The sequence below is a fragment of the Bemisia tabaci genome, chromosome 7 (genome assembly GCF_918797505.1).
Source record: "Bemisia tabaci chromosome 7, PGI_BMITA_v3".
NCBI classification, from domain to species: Eukaryota; Metazoa; Arthropoda; class Insecta; order Hemiptera; family Aleyrodidae; genus Bemisia; species Bemisia tabaci.
The window spans coordinates 11,314,577-11,334,181 of NC_092799.1; the positions used below are offsets into that span (position 1 = coordinate 11,314,577).

The window sequence follows — 19,605 nt, forward strand, 5'->3', positions numbered from 1 at the left end:
AACAATTGCGGAGGTCACAGTAATATCTGTAAAAACGACCTCTCGAATAAGCATTGAAGAGGAAAGATAACACAGTATTGTAATCTTGTGTCAGCGCCGCGAAGTGTCCTTGGTTTTTGCATCATATCGGTCTTGGTTCACACTTTGCCACCGCACGCTTTTCTATTTGAAAATTTCCACCTATTCCACGCTATATTCCTTAGGTTCACTAAGAAAAATAGAACGTTTCTTTGGCAGTTTGTAGTTGTGCCAAGGAGAAAATTTGATTGAAAGTCAAAACCTGTAAACCTCGATATCTAGATCAAAATCCCGAAATCACACTTTTAAGTTAACACGTTTGTTTTTTTTCAGTTTTTGGGCCCAGAAAATTTCTTTTAAACAAAAGATACTCAAAGATCTCAATTTTTTATTTGAACCAAAACCAGATTTTTTAAATTGTACGTCTTTTTTCGCATCCAACTCCTGGATCACAAGGATCACATTGTTTCTTATCCAGGTTTCTAGAGCACACCTCATATGTCTCACCTGCACATAGTTCTGTTTGATAGAAACACGTCTATTTGGTAACAGCATCTTTTTTGTGTAATTCAGTTCAAATAATCTTTATTTTAAGTTATCTGGCTCTGCAAGTTAGTATTACTTCCATGGTTGGACATGCATTGCGTTGAAATAAATAGAATTTCTAGCTCAGTTTAGAAACAACACATGAGCCATCAGTTTTATCGTGCATTAAAGCGCTTTAGTGGATAAGGCAGGCATGGTAGTGCCTTATTACGAATTATAGTCCAATTATTATATTCAGAGATCTACCGAGCCGAGTGCCATATTTTTCGGCCATCGGAAAGTAATAATCTATTGATGAGCCCGGTATCCCGTCATTTTCAAATTATTACCAAAGTCTCCTATACCGTGTTGCAAAGCAAAGCACCCTTCGATAGCTAGACCGCAAAACAGCGAAGGGGATTCCTTAGTATCCAATTAATTTTCCATCGAGCATTATTTTCTTTCCGAGGAAAATCCGGCCCTTTGACACTCATTTCCTTAAATTGTAGACTTGGTTGCTTTAACAAACCCTAATCCCGCTTTATTGACCCGAAATTCGTGTCTGGTTAACCGGTGCGTTTAAACATACCCTCGGCCCTCGTAAAACCAATAAAAGTCGACGGAACCACGCAATCATTCGATCAATCGATCGTAATTCGATAAAATGTGTTGTTCTAAACGTTTTATTTGAGGCGATTGATCGCAAGATACGTCCCCTGTCGTACGTAGCGGAAACAACGGAGCTGCGTAAGCTCTCAATGGGACTTACGCGGTTTTTCGTGGGATAGTGGGGGTAAGCTCATTAATAAGCGGTCGGCCGGCCGCGGGCCATAAAACGAGGGTCGATTGTCGCGTTAGTCCGCACGGAAACGATCTAACCGGTGAATGTTGATTTATTAGCTTGAAATTCATCGTTGCGTGCTAAAGACGCGGTTTTTCCGACTCACCCTTGAAATCTACCCCCGCCCCCGCCCCGGCTGGTGGTGTGTTAGTGCATCCCGGCGCTAAAACCCTTCTTCCGCGCGCGACCACACGGCCCGGCGTTGCCTGTTAAACGGATCCGTCGTTGCACATAAACGAGACGAATAAATGGACCACGTTAGCAGTGGCGTGGCGTGCTTTGCGATATATCGAATGATCTGCCATTTAAACCAATGGAAAAGGATCGATAAACAGGATGTTCGCAGCGAACGCCTTAATAATCGATTCTTTACCATAGGTTTAAATGGCATAACAATTGATACATCGCAATTCACGCCACGCCACTGCACGTTAAGCAGAAAGGAAACAAGCTACATCAGGTATTGTCAACTGGACCGCAGTAAGCAGAAAAGAACCAAGTCATATCAGTTATTGCCAAATTTTATTGGGCATTTTGACTTTTTTCATCGAAATGGATGTTGTGCGGATTTGTTTTACACTTTTTGATGAGTTGTCTGCATAATACGAAGCAAATTCCCAAAACTTTAAAAACAAATCCGAACCAACGTTCAATTGCAAAAAAAAAAATTTCCCAGTTAAGTTTTGGCAATATGGCTTTGTTCCTTTTTTCCAAACGCGGTCCAAATTAAAGGACAGATCAATTTTGGATGTGCCGATTTTCCCCCCTGCAAATTTCAGCCAAATTATTGCATTGTACGAGGCTAATTCCTTGAAAGAGCGACGCCAAAAACGACCGTTTTTTGGCACAATTTGGGCCAGCGGGGACTTTTCTGAAACCGGGCCCAAACGATACCTTACGATACCCTAAAGCTCTGGTAAAAATTTTAGCTTGAGTATAAGCACGGTTTTTGAGAAATGAGGGGGCAAAGTTGCCAAATCGCCATCATTCTGGACAGCATTTCTACAGCAAAAAGACGGGAAAATGGACGAAAAAGTTACACCTTTGATAGGTTTCGGCTGTAAATGTTCTCATTGGGCCCCCAAACATTTAACTGTGTTCAATTCCAAAAATTTTGGTCGCTTAGTGGTCCAAAATGGGGAGAAATCGTCGACAAATCAGGATTCTTTGTCAAATTTTTAGAAATGGAAGTAAAATTGTCGGTGTGCTGCAGTTTTCATGGCTAACAATGTTCTTTTCGGTCATCAATGCATGAAATTGTGTTCAGCTTCACAAATTTACATCGCACAGTGGTCAAAAATGGGGGAATTAGTGGACAAATTAAGGTCCTCTGTCAAACTGTTGATCCCCAGTAGACTTCATATCCCGGAAAAACTCATGTTTTTAATTTTTTTAATTATTACTACATGTCAGACCGTATTGTTTATAGAACGTTGTTATAAAATAGACTTTGTAGCATTATCTCAATAAAATATGCGAAATTTTCAGAAATTTAAAAAAAAAGAAGGAAAAATAGAGAGAAAAAATTAAAGAAAGATTTAAATAGTCAAAAAAAGAATTTAAAGAATTTTTTCGGGATCTGAAGTCTACTGGGGACCAACAGTTTCACTTCATTTTTAAAAAGTTTGACAGAGGACCTTAATTTGTCCACTAATTCCCCCATTTTTGACCACTGTGCGATGTAAATTTGTGAAGCTGAACACAATTTCATGCATTGATGACCGAAAAGAACATTGTTAGCCATGAAAACTGCAGCACACCGACAATTTTACTTCCATTTCTAAAAATTTGACAAAGAATCCTGATTTGTCGACGATTTCTCCCCATTTTGGACCACTAAGCGACCAAAATTTTTGGAATTGAACACAGTTAAATGTTTGGGGGCCCAATGAGAACATTTACAGCCGAAACCTATCAAAGGTGTAACTTTTTCGTCCATTTTCCCGTCTTTTTGCTGTAGAAATGCTGTCCAGAATGATGGCGATTTGGCAACTTTGCCCCCTCATTTCTCAAAAACCGTGCTTATACTCAAGCTAAAATTTTTACCAGAGCTTTAGGGTATCGTAAGGTATCGTTTGGGCCCGGTTTCAGAAAAGTCCCCGCTGGCCCAAATTGTGCCATTCTTGGCGTCCCTCTTTCCAAAAAAAAATCCGCACAAACGCTTTCTTGTAAAAAATCAAATTACTCAGTTAAATTTGGCAACAGCTGATGTGGCTTGGTTCCTTTCTGCTAAACGCGGTCTAAATGAGAGGTCTTTTTAGGAAGTTTCGAAGTTTGTCATTTTTCCCTTAGTCTTACTATAGTGTCTTCAAGGTGCCCCATACTTTTTTCTAAACTCCCTCAAAATCTTGAAATTTCTAGATTTTCTCAAGTCGTAGGATACCCGTATCACTTCACTCGAAAATGCTTTTAAAAGTCTTCGAGGATGCGTGCCCTCAAGCTTTTCCTTTGAATTCTGTGGAGTATTTTTATACACTGAATGTGTCCCTTGCACACAAGAGATAAAACATACGCTTCTCTCACGTAAGAGCGTATATCCGTTTTTACATGAGCTCTGGAAAGCATATAAAGTTATGCGGAGAACACGGAAAAAAATTGAAAGTAGATTTAGCATTTATACTGTTAAAAAAATGTGCAACAAGTATCAAATGCTGATTTTACAGTTAAATAAATTCTAACTCAACAGTACATTTGTTCATATAACCGTGGACGTAGTTAACGTAGCATTTTTTAAATTGTAAAATCAGCATTTATACTTGTCGCACATTTTTTTAACATTATAAATGCTAAAGCAACAATTAATTTTTCTTCGTGAAAATGGATCAAGTGGAAATGGAAACACGCATTTACGTTAGAGGAAAATGAGTGAATTTGAAATGATTTGATATTCCAGAGGGTAAATTGCCCAAACATTGCAATGAGCACGTTCAAAAGTCAGAAACCAACTCCTTATCGCATAATTTTCCCGGTACCATGAGGTTTCAAATCTGTCACGTCTGTGAGCACACTTTCCATCGATGGACCCAGCAAATTGGCAACATTTTCTTTTCACCATTTAAACCTACGGAGGTGTATCGATTCTTGAAGGGGCCAGGTGCTCCGACAAGAATCGATTATTTAGCATAGGTTTAAATTCAGGGAATCCGGTGTTGCCAATTCGCTGGATCCGCCTCTGCTACTTTCTTCATAATTGGCACAAGTTTGCACAGACAGAAATGCAAGAATAATACCTGACCGAAATCTACAAATAATCTCGTTGATAAGTGTCATTAAGTCGAGATAATATACTCTAGAGATCCTGCTAATGAAGACACAGCATGTCTTTCTGATCACATCGATACCAATCAAAGCCTCCGTTTTCTTGTTTTGAGGTTCCAGGCCAAACACTATGTATTTTATGAGAGAAATAGAACATTTAAAAACTAAAGCGATGCATAGTTACAGTGACTATCTTTCTAAGTACATTCAGATTGTAAACCATCATCAGAGTTTATGTGCCAATAATATCAGCTGGACTAAAATTTGACCGAACTCTGTCGAACTGAATTTCACATCGCCTACTTTTTTCACATGTTTTATCTTTTTCAACCGAGAACCAAATTACTCAACGCCTTCCAAATGTCTACGCATCTATTCTAAATTATGGAGAATGCACTCATACAATTTTGAATTTCAGCGTCACCTGGTTTTCTGTTTGGAAAATAAATTAAAAGGGAAAATTAGTCAACGTCTAGTGTCGTTCGGCTGATTTCAGTCGAACCTGTACAATTCAAAGACAAAACACTAAATGCATTGTTGAAAGAGTTACAAAATGACAAGTTCACGCCAAAAAACTACACTATCGAGAAAATCACAACGATCTTGTTATAATCCTGTGTGTTCGAACAACACTCCGAAATAAAACGCCTGATACAACTACAAATATATCAACTCCTAAGTCGCTCAAATTGTATCCATCAAGTTGAAGGCGAACTCGGTTTTGCATCGCTGCATAAACATAGTCTCGGTTCTTTCGTTTCTCATTCCTGCCCTTTCGTTGTCCATCGAAATTCGGGATATTTTGGCATCGTCTATGTCCATCTGTCGGGGGTTGGTCCGGAAGTGCCCCGGCTCATAAAATATTAAACGGCGCATTGAATTTTAAGCTCCTGCATATACTTTCGTCGCTCGCAACTTTTTCCCGGCCGTCGCTGACGTATCACCCGAATGACGTATCGCTACATCGTAAGTGAAAAGAGCGTAACTCCTTACGGAAAACCCATCAAGATACGCGGTTTTTTCCTCGGTAGCGTGAGCTCTCGTAAAATACCGGGGATTTTAAACCCGGCAATAGTAAATTCGTCGCCTTCCTTGTATAAGGACGTATCGCCACTTTGCGGTGAACCCTGTCGTCCGAATAATGCAATACTTTCCGAGGCTCATCTGTAAGTGTAGTTACGCCCTTTTGTTAGCCAAGCAGCGAAGTAGAACGTGACCCGCGCGATCCGCTTGGAAACCGTTAACCGTTTTATCCTATTTTTTACCGTCCGTTTTAATTTTTTATCGGCGATTCGGACGTCTAGACCCCTCTTGCTCTTAATTTACTCGCATCGACGTTTCCCAGACGAAGGAATTCAACTCCATGTTCAAGTTGCAAAATTGACTCAAACAACTCAATGGCGAATTTCCAGGTGTCTGGAATTTTGTGGAGTTCGTGTTCGAGAAGAGAGTTACTTAGTGATAAGAACATGAGAATAGCCTTGGTTACTAAAATAAATACATATTAGAGGAGTCATGACCAAATTACCCAAATTGCTGATATACGTGTGTTCAAACACCTTCTTTTCGTCACGAAATCCGCCTATTCGGTTTGCTATGTGGAAGGTTCAAGAAGATCCTCAACATAGCTAAAAGGGCAATTTTTGTAAACCTCCAGTTTTCAGCAATAGTCATTTGAAAAAGTTTACAAGATTTATCACTACAAAAATACGGAATAAAATAAATCACGAGTTTTGTGAATTTAATAGTGGGTTCACAACGAACTTAATGTTTGTGAAAGTCGTAAATAATTCATATCAGTATTTTGCATTCTATTCAGTTGCAAATCATCATCTCTTGTAAGGATCCGTTTCTGAAGTCATCTTGCTAAATTTTACTCCATCTTGGAAAAAACCGTCGTTTTTATAAATGCTATTTTGAGAATTTCTCAAACCTCTCTTAATAATTGCAGTGTAAACCACACGGAACCTCTCGAGAAAAGGAACTTTGAGGATTTTGCAACATCCATCTACAATTAATTTTGCTGACTTTTGCATGTAATCCGAAGATAATTCAGTGGTACCTCCGTCAAAAACGCCCAACAGTTTCCTACTAATAGTACAATTCACGAATTGAAATTTAGCAACGTTGAAAATTAGTTACGCTCTTGTATCTACATGGGAAACGGTGGTTCGAGATGAGTGAATGACGGTCTTTATGGGCTTATTCTCTATTACAGTATTTTATGTTTTCGTCAAGAAAACGGATCGGTATTTAAGGATAGAGTACTCCTTAGTTCAGGTTACGCTCGGACGGTTTCGTAACGTCGTCTTCCTTGAAAAGATGTATGTGCATTTTCACGTAAGCCACGGTGAGCATGGAAGTATACAGAACATAGGGCTCATTATTAGAGCAGGTTTGTCGATGAATTAGGGTAGTGACGATATGAGCGGTAACGAGACTAGAGTCGATCGTTGAACGTTATCGAACGACTTTATCGATATATCCTATCTTAGCAATGTTATTTATCGAACAAGATCAATAATCGACCTCCTGGTCGTATAATGTCGTCTTTTACGGGAACACAGCCCTTTACTGTTAGAGTATTTTATGTTTTCATCACGACAACCGATCGATGTTTATAGCTGGAGTCTTTTTTAGCTCAGGAATCCTGTGCTTAAGCGCTGTCGTATATTAAGCGTTAGTGAGACGTTGCCTGGTTCATTAGTTTTTGCCGTGGCCATGAAGTAAGGAGAATATTTTTCGTCAAGTTTGACAAAAAATTGGTATTTCTGGGCAACCGGGCCAAAAAAAAGAACAAAGAAGGATCGACAAACTGAAGGACACGAATTTTAATAAGTCGGTACACACCATGGAAAACTTACGATCTTCTGTGATAGGTAAGGGAATATGGTATTTTCAGGACGAGGTCCAAAAAAAGCTTTTAAAGGGTATACGAAAAAGGCTTCTAGACAAGCTCTAAACTAAAATAAACTTTACGTTTAGACGGTGTTCCATGGTTGCGTTTTGTACACACAGCAAGTAAAAGGTTAGAAATTGGCAGGGACGGTCGTAATTTGGTTTAAAAGTATTGCTCTCGTTGGCTCTCTGACGAAATAATGCTACTCACTGCTGTTTTGTCTGGAATAACGTCAATTCTCGTCCCCTCACGGCTTTCTCGCATCATGTCTCATTTACACACGCAGAAGACGAATTTTGTTGTTTTAGCTGCAACAGTGGTTTCGTTTGAAAAACATTAGACGAAATTCGACGAATTCTGTAATTGAAAATTATTTGAAAGTCACGGCTCTCTTTCTTATTACGGCTGAGCTACAGTTTTGCACAGGTGCACTTTCGCACAGGTGCATTTTCACACAGGTTTGGTTTCGCACAAATTTTGTCAGTGCACAATCTTGCAACGTCCAACGCAGATCAGATTTAAAATCTTCTGCCGCAACATCTTCGATGACGTCTGTATGTTTTTAGTCCAATTATTTTTAACAGTGGTTTTCAGTACTGGGATTTTAACCGAAAGTGTTCCTAGTTTCTAAGTTGTTTTAAGTGTTTTAAAATGAGTAATAATTTTACGATAGTTAAAAATAACCGCGGCAAAGACAGCATCTCATATCAAGGCTTTAAGTATACAAATTTCACCCTCAAAATTCCAGTATTCCACTCTCATTTATTTTGTGTAGAATCGTAATATTTTTCGAATGATTTGACCGTGAAAAGTAGAGGTTCTGCAATGTTGCAACATAGTGCACTAAAATATATCAATACTAACATTACAGAATCAAAAGTGTGCGAAAGTGATAAACTGCCCTCATTACGGCTGTGCTGACGTCACTGCGGCTGACGTCACCTTGGCAAGCGCCCTATCCGACAAGCGCGCTATCATCGCCTGCACCGGCACTGAATGCAAATTTTTACAATTAACAGCTCCTTGATTCGATCCTTGTAGAGGGGCTTAATTCACTTTCAGTGTCATGCGCTCCACGCCCCTTCTCGGCCCCGCAACCACACCCATCCGACCCCGCAGTTCATCGATAACCCGATCGACATACTCGCCATCGGACGCATGCGAAATATCGAATTTCGATACATCGCGATTCGATTGTAGTTCGGAGGGTCGCGCTAAGTCGATTAGGCCGTCACAACTCGAGTAATTGTGCACATTACGCCTTGTAAATTGTCATTGCCCCAGGTCGTGTCCCAAAATTGCCAGATTTCGTTGTAAATGCGGGCTAAATGGTTGTAAATGGCGTTGCAAATGGTTGCAATTTTTCATGAAAAATAAAATCTTGAAATTTCGCGTGAAATATTTCATAAAATTTCAGAAATTTATGAAAGATATTGAAAAATACTAGTTCCTTATCATGTTTCGCAATATTTAAAAATTGTGACTTTCTTATATTTTCGTATGTTTATGTGTGAGTTGCATACTCTAGCCCCTGAAAAATATGAAATAATTCACAGGCTCGTGAAATGTCATGAAATATTTCACGGAAGTTTCCAATCTTTCATATTTTTCATTTCACGCGTGCAACCCTGGCTAAAGCTGTCGTAAGGACCAAGAATGACCCTATCTTGGAGTTCTGTAACTTGCAATTCAGCGTTATTGACTGGAATAGGTCTCATTTTACCAAAATAAATCGTTTCAGACAGTCATCAAAATCCATCAAATAGGTATGTTGTTGGCATCAATATGGGTCTGAAAACCAAAAAAAAACCCTTTTTTCATGGGTTTTTCGAGTTTTATGTCATTTTTTAACCAAAGCGCAGAGGATAAACAAAGGATTTTGTGTAATATTTGACCTATTTTACTCTAGTAGAAAAGAATTTTAAATTGCTGCTTGATATAAGCTTGTACAGTGGTCAATAAACGATATTCAAATCATGAAAAAACCTTGAAAAACAATCATTTTACACTTTGTTCTGTGGTGAAAAAATAATATTCAAATCGAAAAAGACCATGAGATAGTGGACATCTTAGCCTTGGGTTGTGGTCCTAAAACGGCATTTAAATCGGAAAAAAACCATAAAAAATCGCTTATTCGAGCTTTGCTCTGCAGCCAAAAATTGACGTTCGAATCGAAAAATACCATGAAAAATGCCCAATGTTAGCACTCTTTTTTACAAACCTTTGGTTGCGGCGATATATCTCACTTAAGAGATTCCATAACCGGGTATAATAAAACTAATTATTTTTGTTACATTCAGGTCATTTAGATAACAAATAAAAAGAAAAACAAACACTAGACGTATAAAATTCAAGGTTGAAGCCAATTTCAATCCCACAGTGCGTCCTCCGGCTTTTGACGACACCGATCCGTAGTATATTTCCCATTCGGTTGAAACAGGGAAACAGTTAATTTTCAAAACAATCTGGCAAAACTGCGCTTAGTAATGGGTGGGGGGTGATAGGTATAGAGTATGTGTGAGGAAGAGGGATGATAACGAGATGCAGATTGTTCTCTATTTAGACCAATTTCAGTTGAGTGCTGTCTGTAGTGTTAGGTGCAACCTACTCGATGGAGTGCACTTTACTGCCGTGATAGCGAAGAGAGCATTGGCGTGGCGTGCTTTGCGATATATCGATTGATCGGCCATTTAAACCTATGGAAAAGTATCGATAAATAGGGTGTTCGCAGCGAACACCTTATTATCGATTCTTTACCATAGCTTCAAACGGCATAACAATCGATATATCGCGATTCACGCCACGCCACTGGAAGAGAGCAGTAAGGGCATTACTGTATGGGCCGTGGTTAGCACATGCTTTTATGTGTCTCGAGGCTCATCCCAACACGCACTTACTGCTCTATTCGCTATCACGGCAGTTTAGGGGGTCGTCCGTGAAGCGACTCTAGGCTCAATAATGCCTCGGCGATTCTATGAAAATATTATGGCTACTATTACGAAATTAAAAACTCGCACCAGGCGCAAAGACAAATATAATCGATACTATCGATTCTTAAGCAAAGCTTAAAAGGATTCGTTTGAAGGATAGGCCGGCCGTTTTGTGTTGCACTTCAGCGTTATCACTCAACAAGTAACTCAACGACTCTCAAGAGGGTTGCGCGTAAATGTTGCCACCCCCTAAAATAATATTGAATCCAGAAAGGTATGCGTTTTCACCGTTGGCTGTATACAGGGTATCCATCGGGTAAATAAGATGACTTTGAATGTTAGTTTTACAGGTCAAAATAAGAATCACCCTGAGACGCACCCTATATTTGTGATAGGTCTCCATTTTGCCTCCGGAGAAACCTACCATTCTCGTTGGCTATTTTCACAACTGTTGCCCTTATCGACTATTTTTTGCATTGAACGGTCACTGTTACCGTCAGTGACTACTGTTGTCCTAAAGGACAATTGTGGTCCATGACGACCATTTTTGCCCTGAACGACCAATGTTACCTTTAACGACCATCGTTAATGTCTTCAACCACTGTTGCCCTTAACGCGATCATTATTACCGTTAACTTCCATTCATGCCTTTAGTGATCTAGGTTGCTTCTACGGTTTCAGTACATTCCGTCAACGTCCTTTTTAGTCTAGTAATTTACGTCCACGCGTAAAATAAGAAACAGTGACTTGGTCCAAATATTATATTTCAGTCCGTATATAAAATTATATTGACAATATATAATTAGAAAATCGAGAGAGAAGAAGGTTTTGTTATGGTAACTCATTTTTTAAATGAAATGTTACTTTCTTCTTTTGATTGATCTTTCAAATTTTCATTGGTGAATATTTGGTTTTATTTCTATCTATAAAATTGTCGATTTAAAATATACCGTATATAAATATACCTTTTTTAAATGATAATATTACTTTATTTTAAAAACATTATATTTTCAAAGCGTGGCAAATATTTGCAAAATCTTTTCCAAGCGATGGCATCGATATCAATCTCAGTGAGCCGTACTTTAATTGAAAGGAACTATACAAAAATGAAAAAGAGAGAAAAAACCAAGGAGGACGCAATCCTTGGTTTTAACTCACTTTAACATCGATCTTTTACAGTCAAACACGTCCAATTTTGAGAGTTTGGTTGCGAATACACCACGCTGCAGCACAGTAAAAGCACAAAATATAAAAGTCAAATTAAAAAGCTTTGGAAATCATTAAATTAGACACGGGACTACCTTAATATTTTCAAAACACACGTTATAATTTCCTTCAATACATATTTTTTCTCTTTTTTTCATTAATTTAAATGAGAATAATCCGTGCAGAGTGTGGAAACATTTCAAAATCATTAGTTGAAAAACGCTGACTCCGCGAGTTTAAGCATTAGAGCCTAACACAAAGCGACATGCGCACTGGCGCCTACAAACCTGACGGGATACTTCACGCGTTGCGCAATGCGTGAAGTATCCCTGTTAGGTTTGTAGTTATTTTTGTACAAATTCGATTTCGAACTTCCATTACTTCCAAGTCAAGTTTTCTACACGGTGAACATGAGAGGTCAACAATTTAAGCGTCAAATCTGAGTTAAAGGTTACACTCGAACTGAGTTCTCTCATAAAAGAATCACGGGAGTTCGTCCGCCCGGGAGTTGCAATAAATCCTCGTCCGAATGAATAAACGATTTACTCTTGGCATCGGTTGTAAGATTTGTACGAAGCACTCTTCATTTATGTATGTGATGAGACTGACAGTCGCTGTTTGCGATTGTGACAGCTCTCCAGGTGTTTTGGAATAGCCGGTAGGAGTGGGTACATTACAAGTTGTATTCTTAGAGATCTGGAAATCAAGTCGTGTTAGGAAAATATGTCTTGTGTGAAGCAGACAGAGACAATGAAACCATCGAGACGGGTTTCCTCATAAAAATTTCACGCTTGATACAGTATTCCTGTCGAAAACTGTCATTTACATCAGAATCAGTCCACCTCTCAGAGAATTGTAAAAAAAAAATGTAGCTATTACAGTGTGATGGACTATTCTCAGCTATAAAGCTGAGTAGCAACAGCACTGGTAGTCAACGGATTAAGTAGCATTATAGGTCCAGTTTGATAAAACCCGCGAATTTCAAAAGTTCCGATCGATATTTTTCCTTGGATTTCCAAGAGAAAAAAATGCATGTTTATACGTATAAAGTCGCTCCTACAACGCACTCTGGCGTTCTGCGACCCCCAAACGCCATATACGCCTGTCCTCCCGGAGGTTATCGGGCAACTAGCACCGCAACATCTCTTCGTCAACGCCCTGCCGCCAACCCTTGGGGGGGGGGGGGGGGACGTCCCTGTCGCCTCTTCCAGGTGGTACCCAATCCAAAACTTGTTTGGGCAACCTCTCCTCCGACATTCTTTGCACATGTCCATACCGGCATAACTGCCTGGACATGACGTCACGACGTCATGATGCATGTTTACCTTTTTTATTCGGAAACGGCTCAGCTTTACCTTGCATATCATTATGAATTTTACTCCAAAATCTTTAATATTCTAAAATTTACTTTTGAAGATGTATTTTGCGCAACATATGCCGAATTACTAATCTGCCGGATGATTGTGTTTCAGAGCGACGCACAGCGTGGTGGGCCTGCAGCCGTTCTGGTACCACGTGTGCAATGTGTTACTCCACGGGGCCGCGAGTTTGCTCTTCACGCGCGTCTGTTATGCCATCGCCGGGCTCCAGACGATTTTCGCCACTTTCGCTGGATTACTCTTCGCCACGCATCCCGTTCACACCGAAGCGGTAAGTGCGATTTCAAACTTTAAATAGAATGAAAAATGACGGAGAAAGTATGGAAGCAGCCGAAATTATGCGCCTTGATGGCAGGATGACGTTTCCGCACAAAACCAATCTTAAGGTGATTCGATGGGCGCCATATTTTGCGTCAGAACGGCATGCGATATATCGCATCAATTGGCTCCATTTTCAGCTACTCGTCATTCCAATTTTGAGGTCGCAATTCTGTTTTCAGGAGACTAAATCACTCACTTACCAATTTTTACAAAGAAATTCACCGTAATAAAGGCGTGGTTTTTTTAGAGAGAAAATATCGCATTCGAGTGCAGTTTCGATATCAGTATCGAATGCGATGTCTCTCTCTGAAAAAAACCACACCTTTATTACGTTGAATTTCTTTGTAAAAATTGGTAAGTGAGTGCTTTAGTCTCCTGACAACCGAATTGCGATCTCAAAATTGGAGACAAATGACGAGTAGCTGAAACAATGGAACCAATTGATGCGATATATCGCATGCCGTTCTGACACAAAATATGGCGTCCATCGAATCACCTTAACATTTCCACACAAAAACCTGGATTGACATTTCCGCGCAAATCACTCGGCAAAATTTTATTTTTGGTACGATTTGGCAACACTTCGCAAATATTTCAATCATGTTTCTCATTGCAAAAAGTATAAATGAATTAGAGGGAAACCTTTTACTAACCTGTTATATTGTTCATCGAGGATCGCAACATTTCTTGTGAAAGATACCACATGGAAACGTAAGTTTTTTTTTATCTTTTGATGGCAAGGAAAATGCATACCCCCCCCCCCCCCCCCATCCCGATAACGACCTTAAAGGATGTTTAATGATATCATGAAGGGGTAAGCCATGACGTCATCAATGGGTTCTACAAGAAGGTTATCACTGCCGTGTTAAGTAAAAACACCGTATGAGCATTCAAATGTCGCCAAATTTCCTATCAGAAAATGTATATTCTTGAGGAAAGATAAGAATATTTTTCCGTGACATTTTCAGACTTTTAAGATCAAACTTCGAACGAAATTTTCCGAAAAAGCAGGAGAGAAATATTCATTAATATTTCCGAAATTTTGTGATTAGTTGAAGAAAATTTGGCAAAGCTTCAATGATCAGACTGCGTTTTCCTTTAGCATGGCAGATCAGTCGTCAATATGGCCGGATTGACCGTGAACATATCCGAGAACACGCGAAAATGGCCGGAATGAGCCGAATGGAATCAAGATGCAACAATCGCAGCACCGCAACAGGCTAATGCCATCTCCGGTGGTGAGAGGGGAGCTGAAAATAGGGAGTAGTTGAGGCCCATCGTGTTTTCAAAGTTTTTATAAAAATACCGTAGTTAAAATTTAAATTAAAGACAAAGATGTTGACATCGCACATCCATTGGTGCTTGTTTCTGTAAATTAGAACTATACTGAATTAAGGGAACGCATTTTTGCAATTACATGCAGGGCCGAATTTAGGGGGTGGCTTAGGGTGTATCTTATTTTTGAGTTTTGCGAAAATCAAGTTGGTCAACCCCTAAAAAGTTTCTATGTAGTCTCTAAATGAACCCCCTAAAAGGAAAAAATTTTAAAAAAATTTTAACCCGTGCCTCAAAGGGCCTAAAGGGCCTAAACCCAAAATTCAAAAATTTTGGCAAGCGACACATCAATTCTGAAGGAAAATGGCAAGTTACGGTTCTTTTAGGGCAGAAATTTCGTCCGTTTTGCCGTATCTTGAAGCGTAAGGTCACAAACGGCCCAATGACGACGTGAGGCTATGGGCTGGCGGGGCGCGCCGCGGCCGGCCCGCCGCTGAGCGTGCGCGCGCGGCAAGGTTGCGCATCGCCGCTTTACACCGGCGTAGAGGAACGAACGGTGGGGTGGGAGGGGGATATCCGGTGGAAAAGCATCCACATTTTCTATCCATAATGAAAATGCATTATACTTTTTCAATATAGATGAGGAAATATGAGCCATACAAGGAAGTGATGAAAAGAGTGACAAATACATATATAGTTTGTACGGTTAGGAGTGTAAGTGGGGAAAATTTGCCGTAACTACAGCCCTGAAAATCTCCGGGAAATAAAAGCTGCTATTGATGAGAGGTTTGCATGAGAGGTTTAATTAAGGACTAATTAAAAAGATAGGTGCGATGTTGTCGAATCGTAAGCCCTTTACGCGATCAAAAGCGATTAGTGTAAATTTAATTGGAAAAGTTTAAGAAAAATTTGATGAAAGAAAATTGCCCCAAATTCGGGAAGTGCTTAAAGTGTTTTTCTATCATGTGAAGTGTTCGCACATGAATGTCAATGGCAGTGCGTGGAAAACCTCTGATCTGGTAATTCCAATATGGAATGAAAAATGTAAAATCCCTGTGATACATATTGTCCATGTTTTTAAAAATGTTTACATTTTTATGAGGAGTGGAGGCGCGTATCAAAAAATGCTAGTCGTCGATCGCTGGTTCAAGAGAATTTGGAGACTGATTTTACGGCAAAAATCGACGTGTTATTCGACATTGCTTTATGTAATGCTCTAGGTATCATGGAAAATGAAGAGGATAAAGCATTTTTAATTCTTCAGCGAAAATCTGAATGAGAATGCATAATATCCACAGTGAAGGATACTATCCTTGCAGCAGAGGTGAGGAGAGCAGACAAGAAGAAAGCTCGCGCCCAGGAGAGAGTTTCTCGACAGGAAAAATTCACGCTCGCTTATGAGTCCCGCCAAACGGAAGAAAATCAGTTTTTTCATTTCATATGAAATCACTGAAGGTTTGATACATCAATAAGACTTTGTTTACCCTCCTTTTCATTGGTGTATTTGACGCGGCATCAATTAGAAAGTTTTATTCAATCGGTTCAATGTGGCTTCGCCAACTTACAGCTGATGTTGATTGCCTGGCCTCACCCAGGGGGCTAAATGACACATTAGCCTCAATTACTCAAATCTTCCCCAGTAGCCGAGTGGTCAAGGGCATTGCCCACGGTTATAAAGAGTGGGGTTCAAACCCCAAATTAAATCATATTTTTTCGAGAAACTAATATTACATTTTTGATTATAGCAAGTAACTGTGGCGGGGGGGGGGGGGGGGGGGGAGGTTCAGTACCAGAAAATGTAAGTGGGTAAGCCATATTGAACCTCTCGTATAAAACCTTCTAATTGATGTCACGTTAAATGCACTAATAAAAAGGAGGGTAAACATAGACACTATGTATCACAAGGATTCTACGTTTTGCGTCAAACGCAGTGTGTGAAACGCATAGCGCCTACAAGACTGGATGAATTCTTCTCGCATTGCGCCAAACGCAGTGCGGTCAGCTCCGCGCGACGGCGAAATTTAAAATTATTAAACTACGTTTATGTTTGTTATTTCATCATTTTTTTTTTGTTAATTTCTCATAAATGGAAGCCTTTGTCCACACAGAGATAGGTTTAAGGAACTTTAATTTCGTGCAAAGTTCCGATAAATTTTGTTAGTAGTGTTGATATAGCTTTCGCAACACGAATAAATGCGTCTTATGTACCCCTCCCCCTCCGACACGGTTTTTATTGATGTTTCAAAACGAATGAAAAGGGGGGCGGCAAAATACAGGCGGCCCATGAGCGGCAAGTAGCTAAATCCGGCCCTGACATTGAAAGGATGTCAATATTATTGAAAGTATCGTATATATTATACTAAAATATTGCCAGCTCACGCGTTATTTTTACCCATTGACCATCGAATCCGTGTGATCTCGCTATTTCTGGAATGAAGGTCTGGTGGGAAAATGTGCCTCTTTGTGGACGTGTTCATGCTAAATAGATCTATGTCAAAATGAATAAAATCAAAAGGACCCATGTTGCACGCGCACACTATAAACATATCTCTTTTTGATTTTGTTCATTTTCACGTGGTTCGTTCTGACACAACGCGCGCGTTTTCTGCGTGGTTCGTCGCACAACTATTCGCCCGCAGTTACGAGCCTCAAATTCGCTCCGGAAGTTTTGAAAAAATTAATCACCGATTTGTTTGACCCATTTTAAGCGTGATTGCACTCGAATGAGTTCAACTCGGCGATCAAATGCTATCCTTTCACATCAAAAATTGTTCGAAGTCCAGCGCTGCACAGTGGATTGAGTCGATGGGAACGGTCGGACAAAATGCGGAAACTCTAAAAGCTCATAACTTCGTTTATACAAACCTTTGAGGTTCTGAAAGTGGTTCCATTGGTCTCCTCGTGAAATGTTTTCTTGGAAGCACCCCTTACAATTTAAAATGTGACGAATTAAACATTAAAATTTGCAGTTTTAGTCACGAAGTTCGTATCCGACCTCGCTGATTGACTGTGCCCACTGTGCGCCGTGACCGCAAGCTCCAATGCAGGGTCGATGAAAAAGTCAGGGCCAGTCCAGTACAAACGGTCGATATCTAAACGAATTATACTCATTATCTAGTGCATCCTAGAATATAGGGATGCTTCTGGAGCGCAAAGCTCAGCCGAAAATGGAATTGTTACTTTTTAGCATCGATTGATCCAGCTGTTGCAGAGAGACAATGTCGGGAGAGCATTTCTGTGGCCCGTTTTTTGCTTTTGGATTTTTAAACACGAGGGTTCCGACATAGTGAGAGACGTTTCCTGAAGCTCCAAAATCAATGGCTTGTCGTCGTAGATAAACTCGTTTTGAATCCCGATCTGGGAGCTCAGTGCGGGGTTTAAAAATTATATTTGAGGATTGGTGGCATTCTTCTAGTTTCCGACAATATCGAAGGGCTTTGGATGCGTGAATTTCAAATGAAGTGACGTTCGAAGTTTTGTTCGAATGTGACGGGTAAAAATCTTGAATTGAACTACATTTTGCAAGTAGGAACTACAATTTCTGGTTCATTATAGCAATAACACGCTTGTCATTAGTTTTCCTATGCACATAGGTGTTTTTTTGTATGAGTGAGAAATTGTAGTTTTTCATTGAAAAATGCAGTCCAATGCATTCTTCTCGACTCTCACACCTATAGGCGAAACAATTAAATACTCAAACCAAGCGATTTAGGATCCGTAGTTGAACTACAAAAACTCACACCTTGAATGTGTTGTTCTAAACTTTTATTTTATTCTCTTAAAACCAAATGTGCTTATTATGGATGTTTTAATTGAATTTATAAAAGCAGAACAATATAATTTTAAAACTCTTTGCAAGTATCATTGCAGCCGTTATTTGCAAAATGTATGAACGAAAAAACAAAATTGCAACGCATAAATTGTGGTTTCGTTAAGTGGTTTCATAAATTTATCAATGACATCGTCATTTTCCACACAAAATAACGTACATACGTTTGCGTGTCGCCAAACCTCCTGGGAATCGCATTATTACCATGTGAATCTTGTGCATTTTTAACCGATAATCTCACCAATATTTCCTCTGCTCTCTTGAAAAAAGGCGACAATTTTAGACAACAATTGCACCGTATATTCCTTAAATGATTGAATTGCTTTTTTCAAAAAACAAATTTTGAAAAACCACGCACTTTCCAAACCAATGAAACGACTCCTCTTGAGTCCTTCACTTTTCCTCTTCCAATTCTTCAACGTGACGATTTTTGACAAATCCCAAGTGTGTATAAAAGTCTCGAGTGCATGGCTGAGCACTGTCTCCCGATTCATCAAGTCATTTTCCCTCCATTTCTCGGAAGCCTGTGGGGGTTGAAATTCAATTGAGCATTCTCCTTTTGAATGGGGGGAACGTAATTTCATTTGATAAGGGAAGATTCTATTAATAACTCCCGAGTGCCTACGATTTAAATTAAAAGTCGCTGCTCCCGCATTTATGAGGCTCCGTAATCGCGAAGAACATAAAAGAATTGAACGACTAAAGGAATAGAAAATGGCCCCGGCTTCGGGGGCTCAAGTCAAATGCTGGGGTTATTACGTCTGCAGGTGACAGCAAAGTTCGCGACGAAACCAGCGTTGCCACGTGGTGAAGAAAAAATTGCGATTATGCAAGATTTGTCAATTTGGCTACATTTTGCAATTAGGAACTACAATTTCTTGTCCAATTTTGAAACGGCATATTGCATTTGGCAATTAGGTTCTACAGTATCTGGTCAAATTTTGAAAAGGCATGCGCGCCACTAGTTTCCTCGTGCAGATAAGTGTTTTTATGTATGAGGCAGAAATTTCAGTTCCTTGTTGCAAAATGCAGGATCAATTAATCGCTGTACAATTTGCTGTTAATGCTCCCGTTCCAGGGAAGAACACGTTATAGATTTATTTATAGACCTATAAGTGCATGTA

The 19,605-nt window shown here is 39.6% G+C and overlaps 1 protein-coding gene across 1 annotated transcript in view; it reads left to right on the forward strand.

The window, feature by feature from the left end:
- The window catches only part of LOC140224972 (protein O-mannosyl-transferase TMTC1-like), a 326,000-nt gene that overhangs the window by 246,116 nt on the left and 60,279 nt on the right, over positions 1-19,605 (forward strand). The window contains exon 2 of the mRNA XM_072302151.1: positions 13,150-13,327. Within this exon, the coding sequence (XP_072158252.1) occupies positions 13,150-13,327 (178 nt within the window). The remainder of the gene's footprint in view (positions 1-13,149; positions 13,328-19,605) is intronic.